We start from the raw sequence: 19,853 nt of genomic DNA on the forward strand, positions 1-19,853 counted from the left end.
GGTGTTAGCATTTTTCTCAGAAATTCAGTAACACTGTCTTGTTTTTTTTAAAGCAGACTTCCTTAGACTTGATGGCTTAAGCTTCTAAACCACTGAAGAACATTTTGTGAAAATGACAGTAGTTTTATTTAAATATCTTGAAGTTTCATACCAACTATATTTTACATTCTTTGTAATTGATTTAATTTTTATTAATATACATCGCTGGTATTTTTTCTCTTAAGGCCTTTTAAAAATTTCTATAAAGATCATTGCCTAAAATGGAATCTGACATATAGAAAGAAATTTTATGTTAAAAATTTTCGTAAAGTGTGTTATTTTGCATTTGCAAAACCATGAACGATATTTGGGCCAGAGTCTAAGAAAAATTTTAATTTAACTGGTCTTAATAGGAGGCAAGTACAAAACTATTAAAAGACATACTTCAATTATTAAGACTTTTTTTATGGTGACCTCGGTTAATGAAATCCAGTAAGTTTCAGGTGTACAATTCAACAGTAAGGCACATGCCTTACTGTTGAATTATATATATAGATATTGCATTGTGTGTTCACATCCCATAGTTAGGAGATTTTAAAGGCCAATCTATATCTAGAATTTAAAAGTAAAGATGAGTAATTATTTAGATGAAATTTTAGTTTTAGGCTATTCATACTTAGGGCAATTCTCCAAAACCAAAACAAAAAATATCCTTGAGATACACCATTAAAAAAGATACTTAACCAGTGGCAATAGAGACTTCACTCATATTTACTTTTGAAGTTTCTTCTACCCTATAAAATTAATATTACTTTATGTCTGGCAGAAGTTAAATTATGACTTTTTGGCAAGAACAGAGGATTATCTCAAATTGGGACTGCTGACTCAGTTTAATGTTTGAAGCTGTGTGAACCTCATCACTGAGTTCTTACAAATCCTGATGCCCACACACACCATAACCACCCACTGTGCATCCAGAAAAGAACTCTGAGAGCAGCTTTCAGTGGGAAATTCAAAAATGGATTTTTACATTTCCTTTGAGCCAAACCAGCTGTTCCTCCTTTAAAGATTTCCCTTTGAGATTTCCATTTTATGACTAAGCCTAACCAATATTTTTTTGGCAAGTAAGAATTGTGGGAGCGTATTTGTCATTATAAGAAAGTCAAAGTCAGAAATGCCTACCGCCACACTGAGTGATGTCTAACTTTTGAAGAAACTTTATATTGTAAAAATTTTCAAACATACTTAAATAGAGACGTATAGTATAACAAATCACCATGGGCCCATCACACAGCTTCGGCGTTGATAAACATTTTACCAATACTGTTTCATATATTTTCCCCAACTTTTTACCCCCACTAGTATTTTAAAGCAAAATACAGGTACCATACCATCTCTCCTATAGACTCTTCAATATATATATCTGACAAGATTTTTTTTTCTGACCAAACCTAGTCGTGGTATTATCATTCATCTTAAAATTGCCAATGATTCTTTAATATCATTTAATGTTCAGACCATGTTCAAATTCTTGATTGGATCCTGTTTCAAAAAATAAATAAAAGTAAAAAGATATTGAGAAAAGAAAGTCCACACCTTGCACTTGATTTTGTGTAGGGTGGTCCCAGGTCATACTTATTGTCTAGCATAACTGTTTATAGAATTTCCTTTCATTCTCACAAGTGTCTCCGTTTGGAAGATAAATTCTATGATTCACAATAGTTCTCTCCCTCTTTTTTATGAATTTATTTGTTAAAGAGACTATATAATTTGCTCTGTAAAAATTCCCACATTCTGGAGTTGGCTGATTGCACACATTTTGTTTCACTCGTTCCTCTATCCCCAGAATCTTCTGTACTGGTAGTTAGAGACTTAAATAAGTTACAATGTATACATGTATGTACATACTGGCTAAAATGCTTCATAAGTGGTGATTAAATAATCCTAGTTCTTACCCATCAGGAGGGCCATACATCTGCTTTGTTCCATGTCTAGTGATGTTAAATGTTCACATAGTTTAGGAATTGTAAGCTTGAGTCATCCATCATAGTTTCCCAGAAAACTTTCTCTTGGTGGCTTAGCATATCCTTTGATGATCATTGCCTGTGTCTATTACTTTGTTAAAGTTTACAAATCGATAATTTTATTATTTTTTTGATGCTGTATACATTTGTTATATACACTTTATTTTACTAGTTTTTCTGTGTTTGCATAAGTTTGATAATAAAGTGGAAGAAAATGTTGATATCAATAATCCTCAAATTAGTCTAATTTTTAACTTTTTTTCACAGAAGTCCAAGTAGTAACTCAAAGGTTGAGAATCTTTTTAAAAATCTGTTATGTAAATGAATTATTTTTATTACAGTTGCTCTACTGATTTGTCATTTAACCATAAGCCAAATTCTGTGCCATGTTACAATGAGGCTGCCCTCTGCTAATTTGTGACAATATTTGAAAGGCCCATATAGAAATAAAAATGCCATTTAGCCACGTCATGTAAGAAATCACCTTAAAGTCACTTCAACTTGTTATATAGGAATATTTTTGAGATATAATTCACATACCCTAAAATTCACCCTTTTAAAATATACAGTTTAGTGGTTTAGTATATTCACAATGTTGTACAACATTTTCATCACTCCCAAAAGGAAACCCCATACCCATTAGGCATTCACTTCCAATTCTCCTCTCTCCTAAATGTCAACCACTAATCAACTTTGTATAGATCTGCCTATTCTGGGCATTTCATATTAGTGGAATCATACAATATTTGGCCTTTCTGTCTGTTATCTTTCACTTTGTATAATGTTTTAAAGGTTTATCCATATTATATTAATTGGTACTTATTTCTTTTTATGATTGAATAATAGCCCATTGTGTATATATGTACTATATTTCCCTTATCCATTCTTCAGTTAATGGACGTTTGGGTTGTTTCCACCTTTTGCTTACTTATGAATAATGCTGCCACGAAAACCCGTATATAAGTTTTTGTGTAGATGTATGTTTTCAGTTATCTTAGGTATATACTTAGGAGTGACATTGTTAATCATATGGTAATTCTAATGTTTAACTTTTTGAGGAGCTGTCAAACTGTTTTCCAAAGCAGCTGTACCAGTCATAGACCAAGCCGCCCTGAATGTGCCCTATCTCGTGTGATCTCGGAAGCTTAAGCAGGGTCGGGCCTGGTTAGTACTTGGATGGGAGACCACCTAGGAAGACCAGGCACTATAGTCGTTTTAAAAAAAAAACAAACAAACAAAAACTTTCTTCCAAAGCACCATTTTCATTCCTACTAGCAACATATGGAGGTTCCAATATCTCCACATTCTCACCAAAAGTAATTGTCTGTCTTTTTTATTATAGCCCTCCCAGTGGGTGTGAAGTGTATCTCCTGTTTGGGGTTTGCATTTCTCTAATGACTTATGATGTCATGCATTATTGGCCATTCGTATATCTTCTTTGGAGAAATGCCTACTTAATCTTTGTTCATTTTTAAATTGTTTTTTGAGTTGTAAGAGTTGTGTATTCTGGATATTAGAGCTTTATTAGATATGTGGTTTGCAAATATTTTCTCCTTATTCTGTAGGTTGTCGCCTCACTTTCTTGATAATATCCTTGAAGCACAAAAATTTTTCAATTTTGATTAAATCAAATTTATCTATTTTTTAGATATTACTTACACTTATAGTGACATAGCTCAGAAACCATTGCCTAATCCAAGGCTGTGAAGATTTACGTTAAGTGTTTTCTTCGGAGCATTATAGTTTTAGCTCTTATGTTTAGGTCTTTGATCATTGTTAATTTTATAATGTAAAGTAGGAGTCTAACTTTATTTTTTTGCATGTGGCTATCCAAGCGTCTCAGCACTATTTGTTGAAAAGGCTATTTTTCTCCATTGGTTTTGTCACCCTTGTGAAAATTAATTGACAAAGATGTATGGGTTTTTTTCTATCTTAATTCTATTCCATTAATCTACATATCTATCCTTAAAAGTCAGTACTACATGGTATTAATTACTATAGTTTTATAGTAAATGTTGAAATTAAGACATGTAAGTTCTCCAACTCTTTTTCTTTTACAAGATTGTTTTGGCTACTCTGAGACCTTTTCGTTTCCCTGTGAATTTTAGGATCAACTTGTCAATTTCTCTATCTGGGATTTTGACAGTGATTCTGTTGAATTGGTAGACCAATTTGAGGATTACCGATATCAATATTTTCTTCCAATTTATTAACACAGATATCTTTACATTTGTTTAGGTCTTTAATTTCTTTAATGATGGTGTATAGTTTTCAGTGTACAAATCCTATACTTTTTAAATTTCTCAGTATTTTATTTTTCTGATGTGAGTTTATGTGGAATTATTTTTATTTCGTTTTTGGATTGTTCATTGCTAGTTCACATTAATAAAATTGATTTGTATATATTAGTCTTGTATCTTGCAAACTTAACTAGTTTATTAGTGCTAATTTTTTTTGGTAGATTCTTTTGGATTTACTACATATAAGATCATGTCATCTACAAATAAAAATAATTCAATTTCTTCCTTTCCAATCTGAGTGCCCTATTTTTCTTGCCTAGTTTCCCTGGCTAGAACCTACAATAGATATTGAAAAAAATTGGCAAGAGCAAACATCTTTGTCTTATTCCTGATTCTAGGGGGAAACTTTCAGTTTTTCGCCATTAAGTATGATCCTACCAGTACTTTTATTTTCTTTTTTTGTAGTTGCTCTTTATCAGGTGGAAGAAGTTTCTTCCTGATCCTAGTTTGTTGAGTATTTTTATCATGAATGGGTGCTGGACTTTTCTCAAATGCTTTTTCTGCATCTAATAAGATGATCATGTGGTTCCTATCTTTTATTTTCTTAATGTTGTATATTATATTAATTTTTATATATTGGATCAACATTGCATTGCATACATCTAACTGGGCCATAATGCATATTTTTTAAACATTGCTGGATTCTGTTTGCTAGTATTTTATTGAGGATTTTTGCGTCTATATTGATAAGAGATATTGGTCTATAGTTTTCTTGTGATGTCTTTGTATTTGGTATCAGGGTAATGCTGGCTTCATATAGAATACATTGAGAAGTGTTCCTTCTATTTTTTGGAAGAATTTGTAAAGCATTAGAGTTAATTCTTTAAATGTTTGGTGGAATTCACCAGCAAAGGCATGCACTCCTGGGCTTATCTTTGTGGTATTGATAAGAAATATTGGTCTATAGTTTTCTTGTGATGTCTTTGTATTTGGTATCAGAGTAATGCTGGCTTCATATAGAATACATTGAGAAGTGTTCCTTCTATTTTTTGGAAGAATTTGTAAAGCATTAGAGTTAATTCTTTAAATGTTTGGTGGAATTCACCAGCAAAGGCATGCACTCCTGGGCTTATCTTTGTGACAAACTTTTTGATTACTAATTTTTTAATTTGTTGTAGGTCTATTCAGATTACCTATTTCTTCTTGAGATAGTTTCAGTACTTTATATTTCTGTAGGAATTTGTCCATTTCATCTACATTATCTAATTTAATTCTTTAAATGTTTGGTGGAATTCACTAGCAAAGGCATGCACTCCTAGGCTTATCTTTGTGACAAACTTTTTGATTACTAATTTTTTAATTTGTTGTAGGTCTATTCAGATTACCTATTTCTTCTTGAGATAGTTTCAGTACTTTATATGTCTGTAGGAATTTGTCAATTTCATCTACATTATCTAATTTGTTGATATATCATTGCTATAATATTGTCTTGTAATGCTTTTATAAGGTCAGTAATTACATCTTTTTCATTCCTAATTTTAATAATTTGGGTCTTCTCTCTTTTTTCTTGGTTAGTCTAGATATTTTTGTCATTATTGTGGATATTTTCAAAGAACTAACTTTTGATTTCTTTGATTTTCTCTATTGCTTATCCTCTATTTTGTTAATTTCTACTCTAATCTTTAGTATTTTCTACATTCTGCTTGCTTTGGGATTAGTTTGCTCTTTTTTCGAGTTTTTTTTTAAAGTGGAAGTTTATTAATTTGAGAAATTTCATATTTTTTAATGTAGGCATTTAAAACTTTAAATTTTCCTCAGCCTTCTTTAGCTGCATTGCATAAAGTTTTGGTATGTTCACTTTTCATTTTCATTTTTCACAAAGTATTTTGTAATTTCCCTTATTTTTCCTTTGACTCACTGATTTGGAGTACGTTGTTTTATTTCTATATATTTATTAATTACCCAACATTGCTTATTCATTCATAATTTTATTCCATTGATAAGAGAACTAGTTTGCATTATATTGATGTTTTATAATCTGACATAGTCTGTCCTAGAGAGTGTTCCATGTTCACTTGAGAAGAATGTGTATTTTACTGTTTAGTGGAGTGCTTTCTAAATGTCTGTGAATTCTAATTGATTTATAGTATTTTTCATCTTTTTCTCTTTGATTTTTGGTACAGTCGTTCTATCCATTATTGAAAGTGAAGTATGAATTATCTATTTTTCCCTTTAATTCTGTCATTTTTTTACTTCATGTATTTTGGTGCTCTGTTCTTAAGTTCATATGTGTTTACAATTTTTACATCTTAATGGATTGGTCCTTTTATTATAAAATGTACTTCTTTATTCTACCTATTAAGTACTTACTATTAAGACAATAATATTGTCTGAAATTCTGTTTTGTCTGATATTAGTATTCACACTGCAGTTCGCATTTGATCACTATTTGCATATCTCTTTTTCCATCCTTTTATTTTCAGCCTATTTGCATCTTTGAAGCTAAAGCATTTCTCTTGTAGGCAACATATAATTGGATTGTTTTTTAATCCATTTTTTAGCCTCTGCATTTTAATTGTATTATTTAATCCATATACATTAAATGTACTTACTGATAAAGTCAGATTTATGTCTGCCAATTTATCATTGATGTCTATATCTTTGTTTCGTGCCTTATTTTGTGTTCAATAGATATTTTCCAGTATACCATTATAACTCCCTTATTTCTTTTAATTTATTATTTCAAGTTATATTTTTAGTGGTTTCCCTGGAGATTTCAATTAACATCTTAACTTATAATGACCTAATTTGAAATACCAATTTAATTCTAATAGTGTACAGAAACTACGTTCTTACACAGCTCCATTTCCTTTTTTTCCTTTGTGCTATTATTGTTATGCAAGTTATGTTTTACACGTTTTGTGTGCATTAACAGAGATCTGTAATAATTGCAATTTCAATCTGATAGGAGAAAAAAAGTTAAAAACAAAAATACATACGTAAGGTCTTCTCTGTTTAACTGTGTATTTACTTTTACTGGTGGTGTTTTCATGTGGATTCAGGTTACTGTCTAGTGTCCTTTCCTTTCAGCCTGAAGGACTCCATCAGTATTTCATGTAGTGCAGGCCTAATAGCAGTAAACACTCTCAGATTATTTATCAAGGAATAACTTTATTATTCACTGTTGAAGGATAGTTTTGCAAGATATAGAATTTCATAGTTGACAGTCCTTTTCTTGCAGCATTTTAACATATCATCCCAGTGCCTTCAGACCTTCATTGTTTCTGATGAGTCATCAGCTGTTGAAATATCAGCTTATTTAAACTCTCTTGTACATGATAAGTTACTTTTCTCTCTTGGTGCTTTCTCTTTGGCTTTTAACAGCTTGATTATGATGCTTCTGGGAGTGGAGAACTGAGTTTGCTACTTGGAGTTGGTTGAGCTTCTCAAATATGTAGATTAATGTTGTTCATCAAATTTGGCAATTTTCCGGGCCATTATTTATTTAAATAATCTTTCTGCTTCATACTGTCTTACACTCCTTCCTCTATTTCAGGGACTCCCATTATGCACATGTTGGTAAGCATAAGTGTGGGCTAGTGGTTTTCAAGGCTGTTGTGAAGTTCTAGGGACAGTAGGAATAGGGTAGGTTAGAACACCACAAAACTTATTCTTCTCATCAAAATTCCATTGCTTTTCTTGAATAAATGCTCCTGGAAAGCTGCAAGCCTTTTAATTTCCAGATTTCTCAAAAGTCGATTTTGATAATATTTACCAGTATTCTCATTGGTTTTATGATGGAGAGAACTTTCAGAGATTCTTATTTGGCCATCTTTGCTGACATCTATAAAATGATAATTTCTAATTATAACATTCCTTCTATACTCATTAACTGGAATTCTTGAGAAAACTTTTCCTTACCAACTGTTAAGTTACTATTAAATATAGTTTGTAAACAAATGACAGAATAAATTCATGGTAAGTATCTTTAGATGTGAAATTTCCAAGTAGTGATTTGGTGCCTTAGTAATCACCTCAAAATTATCAATTAATTTATTTCTTTTTACTGTCATTATTAACTCATAGATTTTAACCTATGTTCATTTTCAAGAGAAATGATATTTAGTGATCAGAATAAGCAACCAGATATGCTCACTGCTACTGAGATATTTTTACCTTTTAGACATTTTTAGTGAGCAGACATAGGAAATAATTATTTTTTAGAAAGAGAAAATTTGAGCTTTTTAACTAAAATCATGAGTTCATACCATCATTTCCTATTCATAATTAAGATTACAGGATATTTTACTTTTACACTTTTATTTTTACTGAAATTCTTGGTTTTTTTTTGACATTAACAAGGTCTCTTCTTGTCACAATATAAAGAAATAATTTCAAAATAATACTACTAATAAGACTATGATGTTCAATGAGGTCAGGAGAGTAACGCATGAATAAAATGAGAATTTCAGCAAAGAGATAGGAAATATTAAAAAGCACCAAACAGAATCGCAAAGCTGAAGAATATGTAACTAAACTGAAAATCCCACTAGAGGGGTTCAACAGTAGACCATATCAAGGGAAAAAAAGATTAGCAAAATCAAAGACAGGGAAAAGAGCAGTGAGATTTTTCCAGTCAGGAGAAAAAAGAAACAAAGAATGAAAAAGAGTGAAGACAGCTTAAAAGATTTATAGAACACCATGATTTATAGGACCATTCATTATATGGGTGCTAGAGGCAGAAAGCTCACTCAGGAAATATCTTGAGACAAACATGCCAAAACTTATGGGATGCAGCAAAAGCAGTTCTAAGAGGAAACTTTATAACAATAAATACTTACATTTAGGGGAGGGGCGGGCAGTCTCAAATAACCTAACTTTATACCTCAAAGAACATGCTGAAGAAGAAACTAAGCCCAAAGTTAGAAGAAAGAAGGAAATAACAAGGATCAGAGTTGAAATAAATAGAGACTAAAAAGACAGTAGAAAAGGAAGAATGCAACTAAGAACTTTAAAAAAAAATAGAAACAAGCTTTAGTCAAACTTAGTCAAACTTTTAGCTACACTTATCAAGAAAAAAAAATCTCAAAGATATACAATTGCAAATGTATTGGTGTACCACAGCAATACAAAGGACCATAGAGAATATGAACAATTACATAGCAACACATTGTACAACCTAGAAGAAATGGATAAATTTCTAGAAACACAGAACTTACAAAGAGTGAATCATAAAGAAATAGAAAATCTTAACAAACCAATTACTAATAAGGATATTGAATTAACAATCAAAAACCTCACAAGAAAGAAAAGTCCAGAACCAAATCGTGAATTCTACCAAACATTTAATTATTTAATAGCAGTCGTCCTCAAACCTTTCCAAAAAACTGAAGAGGAGGGATAACTTCCAAACTCATTTTACAAGGCTAGCATTACCCTGATACCAAAATGACAGACATTACAAAAAAAGAAAATTACCAGCCACTATCCCTAATGAACATAGATGCAAAAATCCTCAACAAAATATTAGCAAACCAAGTTGAGTAGTATATTCAAAGGATCATATACCATAATCAAGAGGGATTTATTCCAGGGATGCAAGAATAGCTCAACATACCCAATCTTTGCAATACTCCACATTAACAAAATGAAGTATAAAAATCATATAATCATTTTTATAGGTGCAGGAAAAGCATGTGACAAAATTCAACATCCTTTCAAGATAAAAAACTGATTATAAAAAGAATGTACCTCAATATAGTAAAGGCCATATATGAGGTCACAGCTAACATCATAGGCGGTGATCAAAAGCTACAAGCTTTTCCTCTGAAATCAAGAATAAGACAAAAATGCCCACTTTCACCACTTTTATTCAATATACTACTGGAAATCTAGCCAGAGTAATCAGGAAATAAAAGACACCCAAATCAGAAAAAAAGAAGTAAGTCCATCACTATTGGCAGATGACATGATAGATATAGAAAATTCTAAAGACTCCATCAAAAAACTGTTATAACAAATTCAGTAAAGTGTCAAGATGCAATATTAATATACGAAAGTCAGTTGTATTTCTATACACTAACAATGAACTGACACAAGAGAAATTAAGAAAATAATCCTGTTCATAATAGCATATGAAAATAAAATAGAAATAAATTCACCAAGGAGGTGAGAGATCTGTACACTGAAAACTATAAAATATTGATGAAAAGACATTGACGAAGACACAAGTAAATGGAAAGATATTCTGTGTTCATGGATTCGAAAAATTAATATTGTTAAAATGCCTATTCTGTTTAAAGAAATCTACAGATTCAGTGCAATCTCCAGCGAAATTTCAATGGCATTTTTCATAGTAATAAAAAAAAAATAATAATCCTAAAATTTGTATGGAACCAAAAATACCCAAATTAGACAAACAGTCTTGAGAATGAAGAACAAAGCTGGAGTCATCATACTTTCTGAATTCAAACTATATTACAAAGCTATAGTAATCAAAATAGTATGGTACTAGCATCAAAACAGACATATAGATGAATGGAACAGAATACAGAGCCCAGAAATAAACCCATAAATACATGGTCAACTTATTTTGACAAAGGAACCAAGACTATACAATGGGGGAAGGATAGGACCTTCAATAAATGGTGATGGGAAAACTGTATATCACATGCAAAAGAATAAAACTGGACTCCTCTCATTACGCAAAAATCAACTGAAAATGAATCATAGTCTTGAACATATAACCTGAAACTGTAAAACTTTTAGAAGAAAGCATAAGAGGTTTGGGGGAGGAAGAATCTTTCCTCTACCCTTCTAGGTTCTTCCAGCCAGTCTAATAATTAAGTCAACATGAGACAGATTAACAAAAGAAAATAACCAAGTTTAATTACATCTGTAAGTATTGGAAACCTTACATACATGAGAGGTCCAGAGACAGGAAATATGAGGTATATATAATATTCTGAGTTAAGACACCTTGGGGCAGACAATAAGGTGAACAGATAGATGTTCAGTAATTAGAAGTTTGCCCTGCCCTATAGATAAGTCATAAAAATTATTTCTGAGAATAACTTATTATGGGCAAAGCCCCTCATTTAAATTCTTTAAGGAAGTTAAAAGTGTTTTATAAGCTCACAGAATCTCTGTTGCCTTTCAAAATAATGTACATGCCAAAGTAGCACATCTTGGGGAAGCCTGTTTTGAAAAGCTTCTTGACATTGGTCTTGACAATGATTTTTGGATTTGACACCAAATGCTAAGGCAACAGAAGTAAAATAAACAAGTGTGACTACATCAAACTAAAAAGCTTCTGTACAACAAAGGAAACCATCAACAAAATGAAAAGGCAACCTATGGAATAGGAGAAAATATTTGCAAACCACATTTCCAATAAGTGGTTAATATCCGAAATATTCAAGGAACTCATAGAACTCAATGGCAAAACAAAACAAACAAAAAGAACAATTAATTGGGCAAAGAACCTAAATAGACATTTTTGTATAGAAGACATACAAAGGGCCAATAGGTACATAAAAAAGTGCTTTTATTCACTAATCAGAGAAACGCAAATTAAAACCACAATGAGATTACTTCACACTTGTTAGGATATCTATTATTAAAAAACAAGAAATAACAAATGCTGGCAAGAATGTGCAGAAAAGGGTACCCTGTACATTCTTGGTGAAAACAAACTGGTACAGCCACTGTGGAAAACAGTATGGAGATTTCTTATAAAACTGAAAACAGAACAGCTATGTAATCCAGCACTCCACTTCTGGGTATAGATCCAAAGGAAATGAAATCATTATTTCAAAGATATATCTGCATTCCCATGTTCATTGCAGCATTATTCACAATAACCAAAGTGTGGATGCAACCTAAGTGCCTATCAACAGATAATGGGTAAAGAAAATGTGGTATTTGTGTATACACATTCAGGCATGCATGGGGGTAGGGGGAGGGGGAGGGAGGAAGAGAGAGATTATTCAGCCTTAAAAAAGGAAATTCTGATGTTTGCACAATGAACCTGAAGGGCATTATGCTAAGAGAAATAAGCCAGACAGGGAAAGGCAAATACTGCATAGTATCACTTATATTTGGAATCAAAAAAATTGAACTCATAGAAACAAAGAGTAGAAAAGTGGTTGCCAAGCGGCTGAGGGTAGAGGTTGATAAAAAATATAATCTTTCAGTTATAAAATGAGTTAAGATCTGAGGATCTAATGTATAACATGGGGACTAAAGTTGATAACATTGTAGAATATATTTGAAATTGCCTAGGAAAGAACTTAAATGTTCTTTCCACCAAAAAAAAAAAAAGTAAATATGTGAGTTGATGGATCTGTTAACTCAATGGAGGAATCCTTTCACAATGTATACATATATCATCATATTGTACACTTTATCACAATTTCACTTATCAAATATACCTCAATAAAGCTGAAAAAATACCTGCTAGATGTAGTTTTCTTAGTAGATTGTTTACCTTTTTTTGTTTTTTGGCTTCTTTGCTTGCCTCTTTACTGCTCTTAGGTTATATTTGACTTGGGCTATAAAGTCACAGTACTACATTTTAGCCAAAAACAAAAAAGAATTCAAATACCCATCAGTAATAGAATGATTAATTTGTGGCATGTTCATATGATGGAAAACTGTACTCAGTGAATAAATACACAAATAAAATGCAAAACATGTAGCCATATGGATGGATATCCCAAACATAATGCTGAACAAAAGAAGCAAGACACAAAATAAGCTTATACTATATAATCTCATAAACATATGTGTGCATGTATATGTGTGTATGTATGTATGTATACGGTTTTGCCTATTTTAATACTATATATACTATATATTTAATATTAGTATTTTTAGTATAGTATTTTTATACTAATAGGCAAAACTATATATATATACACACATATATATGTATACATACACATATTCAGTAGGTATATAGTATCCTATATATAGTGTAAAATATATAAAATAGTCAAAGCTACGTATGTGTATTTATAACAAAAATAGGCAAAATTAATCTCTTCTGATAGAAGTTACTATTACGGGGACAATGCCTGGAAGGAAGAATTAAGGAGATTCTGGGGTGCAGGTATATGTTTAGTTTGGTTATTACTCACTTGGGTATTTCATTTGCGAGCATCTGTAAGCTGTAAAATTATGTACTTTTCTGTGGATCATACTACAATAAAAAGTTTGCTTAAATTGTGTTTTAAAGTCAATTGAAATAGTTCTTTTCTGATGTGGTTATGTTACAGCTTAATATAGAGTTAGATTGAGCATTATTAAAAATAATTTGCACTCATTTTTGCATGCAGACACCCAGAATATGAGATTGGTAGTCTAGATAATGCTATCCATAGCCATAAACTTGGTCCTTTGATTTCTCAGGAGAACTTGTGCCTGTCAAGGGCTGGACCCAGAGACCTGTGGTGCCTCCTTTTCTTTTGGTTGTTCATGGAGCATGTACTACAATGGATGTAAGTTTGCCAGAAGCAAGATACCAAGAAAATTTAAGCTGCTTGGGGATGACCCAAAAGAGGTTTGTTTACTTCCTGATGTATATAATCTCTTTATTTTTCATGGAAAATTGATGAGCACAGATGAACAATATGACATACTCCATTAAGCTCTCATTAACAAAGAATTTCATCTCAGAGATGAACAAAAATTTTGCTAAACTGTAGACACATTATAACAATTTATTAAGTTAGCATAATAACCATATTATACCAAAGTAATAGATAAAATTTGAGCAACATAAACTGTTCATACTTATGGCCTTTTATATTCTTTCTCTTTTATGTTAAATCCAGAGTTTTAAACAGCTGTCATTTCAGTATTAAATCTAAATGTAAACACTTCAGCCTTAAAATTCCATCTTTGAAGCTGAATAATAGAAGTCATACTCATAACTGCCACATTCAGAAAAGACCATCTCTGGTAACATTTTCACATCATGAGATTTGATAGTTTAAAGTAACTAAAATATATTTAGATTTTCAATATAAAAGTATAATTGAAATAAATGAACACTGATTTCTCATTGAAGTCAGTTTTTTGTCTTTTCTCAAGAATATATATTCCTCAAAATATAACTTGCAGGTTGGTATCAAATTAACAACTTTGGGGTAGTATGCATTCTAGAGTATACTAACTGAATAATCACAAAACCTCAGTATATTTAGCATTTAGATATAATCAAATTTTTAGTGACTGTGCACCTTATAATATGCAGTATGCTATGGATATTACAATAGTGATATGTCCTTCTAAATGAAAAATTTATTAACTTTATTATTTATGACTATAAGTGGAAATTTAATAAACTGCAAAAACTCTTGAAATCATGATATAAATTGTTTTCATAGGATCATAATTTTAATAAATATTAAAAATTACTTAAATATTACTTAAATATGCTAGATATCCTCTTTTCATAAGAAAAACATGAATATTTAATATGCCTAATGAAGAATAGCTGTTTTGCACTCCATCAGCCACTTTTATTTTTCACACTGGAGAGCTTTTTCACCACTATTTGATGTAAACCAAATCCAGGGAATAACTAGTAACATCCTCCCTCAGTTATGCAGGAGGGCTCCACTCAAACCTTCTCACTTTATAAAATGCAAACAAGTACATCTCTGCCAGATGGTTACATCTCTTAAGATTTTTAGAGAAATCTCAATGTGAAATGAGAACTTCTAAGCATGAATGGAACAACTAAATATCACCAACAATTTTAAAAAGCATATTACTTTGAAAAATCTGTTCTTTATTGGAGAGAGAGTAACCGAACATTCCTCCTTTCAAATGAACTTTACAAAGTTCTTAATGTTTATCACATTCTAGTTCTGAAAGTTCTATCTGTATTTGAAGCGTCCAGTCTAGTAATTTTTAGTTGTTATATGTAGGAAGCATTTCAAGTTTTGAAATGCTATTTTGGTAGATGTTTAAAAGTATAATGATTAGAAATAGACAAATTAAACCAAACAAATCCTTTCAATAGCCTATCTTCTTTGACAGCTAATTGGAGAGGGAGTGAAAAATATAACCTCTTTAAGACCAGATGGCTTCATTTTCCTAACCCTACTGTCAGTATAGGCTTATATTTTAAAATGCCAACTATCTGCCAAATAGATGTTTAATAACACATACAAAAATAGGTAATATATTACATATACTTTCACTTAGAAATAATCATGTTAACATGCTTTAATTATTTGACAAGAAAGATAGTATATAGTTATTTGGATCCAAGATACGGGGGTAGGGGAGAGAATCTAACTGATAGCTTCTCTCATATACAGAGAGAATGGATTTAGAATTTAATATGTAGAATTATTCATTTTATACAGGAAGAGAAACTGGAGTCTCATTTACAAAACCTGTCTACTCTTATGGCACCAACATACAAGAAACTTGCACCTGATGCATATAATAATCAAGTAAGTTTAAATAATTATTTACAATGACTGGAACCATCAACTTACTCATTATTGATGACCTACCTACCTACTTCCAAAAATATTTTTGAAACAATGATTGTCCTTTATTTTTCTAACTTTTTCTCTTTCCAATTGTTGAAGCCACAGCAGTGTTCTGTTTCTGGTCTATGAAAATTACACCATACATAGAGTGTACTTTGGCCTTTAAAATATGTACATATGAGTTTTTAAGGCTTGCAATATCTACTAATCTTATTCTCATACAAATACTTTTGTTTCTGCAAACAGACTTTGATGATTGATTAAAATTATGTGACCCAAACTATAGGCTCTAACCACCTCATAATGGTTTTTACAGAAAGTTTATACATATAAAGTTGTAGGAGTACTGCTTTGTAAGTGTACACACGTGTCCAGATATGCCATTATTTTGCTAGATCTAGATTTTTTTTCTTTTTTTTTTTAGGAGAGGGGCTTTTTTTCCTATTTAATGTGTATTCTAGACTGTACCTATTTAGAAGGCCAGCTGATTTGTTCAGAAATGCTCATGAAGGAGACAAAAGACTATAAAATCTTTCCTGTTTCAGTAATAACAACAAAAGCATTAAATGGAAACCTGTTACAAATGAGATACTGTGTTTAGCCGTCGTGGACATAAAGATGAGCCTTGCTAAAGACAGTGTCTGGTTTCTAACAGGTTTTCATATAAGGAATTCCTTTAGAAGAGACAAAGATATGTAAAATAGCAACTGCAGAATAATGCTATAACAGCTGGGAGAGAGGTATGCACACATTTCTGAAGAAATGAAGGTTCTCCTTGAAAGTAGAGATGTAAGGTCACAAATGTCCTTGAGCCCACGTAAAGATCTTTGAACTTTATCTTGTAGGTAAGAAGGCTACCATTGGGCTATGTTAACTGTATGTTCAGGATAGGGGAGGGTGAAGTGATTTAATTTAAAAAGGGCACTCAATTAGCCAAATAGATGAAATATAACTTAGATTAGTATATGATTAACTTATAGAAGAAATAAGCTATTACAATCACTGGGTAAGAGATGTGAAGGTCTTCAAAGAGATGGCAGTAGTGGTGGAGAAAAGGAAGTAAGTCTGTGAAATATTTTGAGGTAGAACATATAGAACTTAGTGACCAGTCGGATTTGAGGATCGGAAAAAGAGAGATTTTGAGGATCCACGAAATGTCTGGCTTGGACAGGTTGCTCTATTAACTAGTATCAGAATCCGTGAGGAAAAGTTGAGGGGAGGGGAGAGGATGACAAATTTCACTTTGGATGTGCTAGGTTTGATGTACTTCTAGGATAACAGATGGAAAATTGGGAGACAATCCAGGCTAGCACTGTAGATTTGAGAGTTATCAAAAATGCAGGAAATAGTTCAAGGTGAATACATAGGCATAAATACCATTTTTTCGGAGTGGAGATTATAAAGAGGAGGAGGGGCTAATGATACTGATAGGATTCTGGAACATAACATTTTAGGGGAGAGTGGAGGAAGAGAAACCAGTGAAGTCAGTGCTAGGGGTAAGAGCAATAGAGTAGGAGAGGTTAAAAGATTGAATGGAAAGCGGGAGACTGAGATGGAGGAAAGCTAGAGATAATAAGAAGGTATGGAGCAGAGCACACAGCAGAAAGGGGTAAGGGGAAGCATGAAGGGTAGTAGTACATTGACAAACATTTACTTAACATTGAAGACTAATGGGATTAGATTAGTTTACATAGCAGATACAGAGGACCAATCCTAATTAATGATTTAGCTACTCTTGTTTCCATTGTGGATGTTAACACTTTCCCTAAACATTGACTCTTTTTTTTTTTAATAGGAGCAAAGGAAGCAAATTTAATAATGATGGTCTGTTTATAAGTCGTTTTGTGTCACAACTTAGATTTTAAGAAATGTATGTGAATGTCTATGAGAATTATTTTAGGCATAACTTCTGAGATGTGTTTCAATATTTATAAATGGATAAATGTGTAGATGTGCTAATCAATGGCATAAAGCTTCAGTTAAACAAAATGAATAAGCTCTAGAAAGCTGCCGTACATGTATACCTATAGCCAACAATAATAAATGTACACTTAAAATTTTGTTAGAAGAGTAGATCTCATGTTAAGTGCTCCTACCACAATAAAATTTAAATACTATATTGATACATAAAAAATAGATGTAAAAAAATATAAAAAATCAATTAATGGCTGTGAATGAATAAGGTGTCTATATAAAAAATCAATTAATGGCTGTGAATGAATAAGGTGTATTTTATATTGCGTGGTAGGTACTATTGATAATGTTTATCTATATGCCTTAATATGGTTTTGAGATTTTAAAAAAAAAAAACAGCCATGTGATCTTTCCACACAGTATATGGGAAGACCTTTTGAGGTTAAGGATGCTGTCAAAGCCTACAATTCGATCTGCCTCCTTCCAACTAAATGTGCTTCCTTGCTTTATTCCTTGATTTCTTAGTCAAAATTTTATTGGTAAAGTTAAACTTCATTGGGTCTTTATAGCATTTCTTCTGTCAACTCCATGGAATTAGAATATATGTTTTCTCAATTTAAATATTCTTTCTTCGTATCTACCCAATGAGCTTACATTCACTCTGTGTTTTCTATAGTTGTCTTACCATTAAACTTTAGGTCTGAATTAGCAGGTTTGTATCTCAAAATCATGTGCTTTCATCATATGTAAAAATGACTTAAGACCTGTGCTATCCAAGAGAACTTTCTATGGCAATGGAAACATTCTCTGTCTACAAGTTGAGTACAAAGCTGCTAGCCACATGTGGTTATTGACTACTTAATATGTGGCTAATGCAGGTGAGTTAATAAATTTTTATTTTTATTTTAATTAGTTTAAATTTAAATCACCATATGTGGCTAGCAGCTACCATATTGAACAGCGAAGCTTTATATCATTAGAAAGCCATGCATTTAGAATTGTCTTCCAGACATGGAGATGAATTTTCAGTAATTCATTTCACAAGCCCCTGCATGGTATTTCTTATAAAATGGCATGTCTGTCTAATGACCAACTAGATTGTCTATACATTTTTATTCAAGGAACAGAATGACACTAACTATACCACAGCATAGACTAAACAGTCACAAACCACACAGCTGTGAAACAGAGTGGTAATTAAGCACCTTCACTTTTCTTTGGCCAGAGTCTTATAAGTTTCAATATACAAATATACTATGTGAACCCAGTGGTAAATAATATTCAAGCCATCAAAAACATTATCATGTTGTAAGTTTAGCTTCTAGCCATCATGGATTAACAGGGACTGGATTTACTTTTACACGTTAAAAAAAAAACACACACAAAATATATGAAACAGTTGTCTTTATACATAGGACAAGAAGAAACACAACACAGTAACACCAGAGAAAAGAAAAATAAAAATAAAAAAGGTGAACCTATGATTACCCCAACCTGTTTTCTGAAGAGCACATTAGGCTCCAGGTTAGGGAGAAGGAACAGACCCCATGATTATCTCTGCATTAAGGAGACAAAGTTCAGAATTTGGGGAAGTAAGCTTATAGAATTCACTACTCAGAGTACCAAGGAGGAGAGAGCATCATATACATCTCTCCAGAGACCTATAGAGTGTTCTGCTTGAGTCTTCAGCTGAGTACTGAACAGTGCATGCATATGAAGAGCTTACCAAGGCTGTGGAACAAATTATCAAAAGGAGAAAGCAGAACATTCCCTTGGTTTCATACAGGACCTGGAATAGTTTTTGTTAATACCACTCAGAAGGAAAAGACCTCCTAACATACAAGATGACAAATAGCATATTCAGAATTTTATGACCTTGGTAGCAGGAGTCAATTAGGCTATTCTGGTCCTATCTAAAGATGTTTAAAAATCATGACTGGAAAGGATCAGACTGATTCCAAGTAATGATTCCAAGTAATTTAACAGCATCCCAGAACAAAGACTTAAAAAAATCCCAAAAACAACAAGGTAAAATTAATAATATCTAGCATCCCATCAAAAATTACCAGACATACAAAGAAACAAGAAAATATGAACCATAATGGCGGCGGGGGCGGGGGGGTGATAATCAATAGAAATAGTTCCAGAAATGATATGTGATAAGAATATGTAGACAAGGACAT

At 32.0% G+C, this 19,853-nt stretch overlaps 1 protein-coding gene across 1 annotated transcript in view; it reads left to right on the forward strand.

The window, feature by feature from the left end:
* TET2 (tet methylcytosine dioxygenase 2) overlaps window positions 1-19,853 on the forward strand; it is a 116,775-nt gene that overhangs the window by 82,334 nt on the left and 14,588 nt on the right. Inside the window, exons 6-7 of the mRNA XM_006918886.3 lie at window positions 13,655-13,805; window positions 15,625-15,714. Of these exons, the coding sequence (XP_006918948.1) occupies window positions 13,655-13,805; window positions 15,625-15,714 (241 nt within the window). The remainder of the gene's footprint in view (window positions 1-13,654; window positions 13,806-15,624; window positions 15,715-19,853) is intronic.

The sequence above is a fragment of the Pteropus alecto genome, unplaced genomic scaffold, assembly GCF_000325575.1.
Source record: "Pteropus alecto unplaced genomic scaffold, ASM32557v1 scaffold5, whole genome shotgun sequence".
NCBI lineage: Eukaryota > Metazoa > Chordata > Mammalia > Chiroptera > Pteropodidae > Pteropus > Pteropus alecto.